Consider the following 4,394-nt stretch of genomic DNA (forward strand, 5'->3'; position numbering starts at 1 on the left):
TTTGGCCGTGACCGAATTTGTCACATGTGCACCCGTGACCGAATGATTGGTCACTCGAATGACCTGTACGTGGGGTGGACCGTGACCGAATGTCACCTGCACACCCATGACCCACACGTGCTTAGGTCCACGTGTTAGGTCGAATGACTGGCCTTACACGTGAGGGAGGGTGTGAAAGGACAGTAATCCCACATCACTAGTTTCCACGTAATGAATTTAAAATATAATATAAAAGGGCCAGATTTTGACACATATGCATTGTGCGTAATTGGCATCTCATATCTCAATATAAACAGATTGACCTTTTCAAGGGAACTAAAATATTGTGAATTACGTCTGAACATTTCAAGTCTGGTATAAGCCGGCAGCCTCTTATCAAACCAACAAAGACACTTCCCCTAGTAACTAACTCTCAATGCTAACTAATAGCTTTTAGATTATTTAGCTCTTAGAGTTCTGCCATCGTCAAGTCAAGTGCATAATAACATGACGGGCATACATTTTTTAGCCATTAGATTTTACATCTATTTATGTGGATCTCCAAAATAACAGACTAAAAAAATGCACTATTTAGTGTACACTCGATTGGGTGATAGTATTGGTATGAGATTGAGTATAACCTTTTTGAATTGCAGGTTTCTCAATTCATTGATACAAGTGGATACTAATGATTAAATAGTGAAGAGAAGTAGTTTAATCAATAAATGGTAGAATATAAGGTGTTGCCGGAAAAAACTTGGAAATCTTATACTAAGCACTAGTGAGTACATTAACTTAATTAACTATACTGAACAATGAAGTTAAAAAACTGCCAAACCTTAATATAAAACTGAACTTTCTGTTTGATAATTTCCAAGCATTAACATGATCAATCCCTTTCTTAATTTACCCTCTAAACTATACAAAATTTATAAGGGGCTGTTTGGTAACCATTATTTTAATGGATTATCATCACATAATTCATTATGCAGATTATAATGGATTCTATATGTGTTTGGTAACCATTATAATAATTGCTTATTTTAATCATAAAAATCCATTATTTCCATAAACAGAAAAAAATTGTTTAAAAATTATTATAATCAATTATTTTTCTTAATAAAATTGAGTTGTGTTTATTCCTCTTATTTTCTATAAACTATCAAAAGAGGGTCAAAAAAACACTAGGAAACTTAGAAAAAAGTTCTAGATCATTATTTTTTCCACTACTTTTAGGGAGCATTTTTTAAAGATAATCAATTATTCGATAAAGGTGTTTGTGAAAATTTATTATAAAAATGATTATACTAAAATCATTTATCTATTTTTGATTATTTATAATCATAAATAGATAATCATAAATTTTGCCAAACAAGGCCTAACTAAACAAATAATATCATAATTATTATTTACTAATTTGTCCTTTTGATTAAAAATTCTGATTTAAGTATGTAAACAATATTTAAACATTACTTAGTCATTATCATTCTTCTTCTAAGCTACTCCTTTAAATAGTTAACTCCAAAACATAACTTAAATCACCTCTTAATACACAATCTGAAAAGAGAGCTAAACCACACAAACCAAAGTTCAAACTCCTTCGTTTCTTGTTTTAATTAACCACACTAGGCATAACAACAAGAAAAGAAAAATGGCTATGGCCATGGAAGTCGACTTCAGTGACTTTGATTTCTCCGGTTATAGTACCACCAGCACCACTACAACAACCGAAGATGATGTTACGTGTAATTGGAACGACTCTTCTCCGGTCATCGATTGGGATGTATTTTCTGGAGACACTCACGATTTCCGAGGCGTAATTGAATCGATGATGAGTGATCCTAACGAACTCAATCATATTGTTCATGGTGATCACCACGAATATAGTTCAGATTCATTATCATTCGGAGAACCAGCAGAAATGATCCAAAACCATGATTCGGTCACCACTAGTAATACTAGTACTGATGATTCAAATGGTTTGAGATTAGTTCATTTGTTGATGGCTGCCGCAGAAGCATTAACGGGTGCTAATAAGAGCCGTGAGTTGGTGAAAGTGATATTGGTTCGGCTCAAGGAATTGGTTTCCCCAACCAATGGAACAAACATGGAACGTTTAGCGGCATACTTCACAGAAGCCTTGCAAAGTTTGCTTGAAGGCGCAGGTCATGTGCATAGTAAACAGCACCACGGCGGAACACACCACTCAATTAGTGGAATCCAAAACCTCCATCCGACTGATGTTCTTGCAGCTTTTCAGCTACTGCAAGACATGTCTCCGTATGTGAAATTTGGTCATTTCACTGCAAATCAAGCAATATTAGAAGCTGTGAAGCATGATAGAAGAGTTCATATCATTGATTATGATATCATGGAAGGAATTCAATGGGCATCTCTAATGCAAGCTTTAGTATCAAGAAAAGATGGCCCCCCAACACCACATCTAAGGATCACAGCTTTGGCACGTGGAAACACCGGAAGAAAATCCATTGGGACCGTTCAAGAAACTGGTAGAAGATTGATTGCTTTTGCAGCATCTATTGGTTTACCATTTTCATTTCATCAATGTAGATTAGACCCTGATGAGAGTTTCAGACCTTCTAATTTGAAGTTAGTGAAAGGTGAAGCGTTGATTATCAATTGTATGCTTCATTTTCCACACTTCAGCTGCCGCGAACCGAATTCAGTTGCATCATTTTTATCCGGCGCTAAATCATTGAATCCGAAGTTAGTCACCTTAGTTGAAGAAGAAATTGGAGGAAGTGATGAATACGGTGGTGGGTTTGTAGGCCGATTCATGGACTCACTTCATCATTACTCAGCTGTGTTTGACTCATTAGAAGCTGGATTCCCACTGCAAAATAGAGCAAGGGCATTGGTCGAGAAAGTGTTCTTAGGGCCTCGAATAGCTGGAAGACTTGCAGGAATCTATCGTACGGAGCAAGAAGGAGAAGAATGTTGCTGGGGTGATTGGATGGTTGGTGCAGGTTTTAGTGGTGTAGGAATTAGTTTTTTTAATCATTGCCAATCAAAATTATTATTAGGTTTATTTAACGATGGATACAGAGTGGAGGAGCTACACAATAATAAGATCGTTTTAGGGTGGAAATCACGTCGTTTGATTTCTGCTTCTTTGTGGTCTTATCATCAAACTTCTCCTCTTACTAGTAGTGATTCTGATGTTTCATGTTAATAAGAAGTTCCTCACAAGTTTAAGCTTCTTTGGAACTATTGATAATCAGTTTTACTGTTTTAGATCTCTTGTAAACTGACATGATCTAATAAGTGGTCCAGGTTCCTGTGTACGAGGAGTAACTTTGATGAATAGATTTTTTGGTGAATACTAATGATATTTCTCTATTTAATATTCTTGAACAACTGTAAACAGCTCTGATTGAGTTTTCATGGGTCGTAGGTTGTCGGTAGGTACCCGTTTACCCTGTAGATTGAATCAGAGTAGAGCAACAAGTAGTAAGTGTGCTGGACTTGAAGCGGCACAACATGTATGTGCATGAAACTCACTTGAATGCAACAAGAAGTGCAGGATTACAATTTTCAATATTTTCCAGTTCACTTTGTTGTGAAGTAGTAACTAGATCTTCTGGGGTTCTTTTTCACTCAAACAAACGTTTAGGCCTTCCAAAGCGGCTCCGCCACAATTTCCTCTACACCGACCAATAAATAGCTGCCACATGTTTGGTTTTAACATACCAAAATCAGATTTCTTAAGCATCTTAAAATTGCTTAAAATTAAAAGATTTTCAAAGAGGTAAAAGATGAAAACGTTTGGTCTCCCGTAATTATCTCTTCCTACTCAATGTTCTGTACCGTAGTTTTTACAGTTTACACTATTGACGAACACTGTCGATTCCTTTTTTTATTTTTTTAATTGTGCCATGAGCTTTGGATGCATTATTAGTAATGGAAATTATGTCAATAACCTTGCATACTAAATGTTTGCATGGTACAAATCTTTTTTTTTTTCTTTTTTGTGGTGGCATAGAACCATAGACCATGGATCTTTATGTCAACGACTTTGCATACTTTCCTGGTAGAATCAGTTCTTCCTTCACATCAGTCGAGTTCACTTTTATCAAGCGAGAAGCAAATGAGATTGCTTATGATCTCGCCAACTGTTCAACAGAATGTCCAGCGATCATGGACATCTTCCCAAATCTCCTCTAATCTCAGTTTCCATACTGACACTTAGCTTTCGTTGTTTATTTCTCCTGTTTTGTTCCTTGTTTAGTTGTTCTGTGATTCTACCGAAAAAGAAATGACTTTCTACATTTATAAAGATCAATAGTTATGCATAAATTGGTTGATATCGCTGCTATTTTCAAGGTAGATCATGATATAAATGTATCACAACTTGACGGAAGTTGTAAGTTCAAAATATCTTTTAAGATAAAAAC

At 35.7% G+C, this 4,394-nt stretch overlaps 1 protein-coding gene across 1 annotated transcript; it reads left to right on the forward strand.

Annotated features, from left to right (window-relative positions):
- Nucleotides 1-1,536: 1,536 nt before the first annotated feature.
- LOC113301348 (nodulation-signaling pathway 2 protein-like) lies at nucleotides 1,537-3,491 on the forward strand. Its single transcript, XM_026550105.1, has one exon. It carries the CDS (start codon nucleotides 1,631-1,633, stop codon nucleotides 3,170-3,172), a length of 1,542 nt encoding a protein of 513 aa, XP_026405890.1. The 5' UTR covers nucleotides 1,537-1,630; the 3' UTR covers nucleotides 3,173-3,491.
- The last annotated feature ends 903 nt before the right edge of the window (nucleotides 3,492-4,394 follow it).

Source organism: Papaver somniferum, chromosome 8 (assembly GCF_003573695.1).
Source record: "Papaver somniferum cultivar HN1 chromosome 8, ASM357369v1, whole genome shotgun sequence".
Taxonomy (NCBI): domain Eukaryota; kingdom Viridiplantae; phylum Streptophyta; class Magnoliopsida; order Ranunculales; family Papaveraceae; genus Papaver; species Papaver somniferum.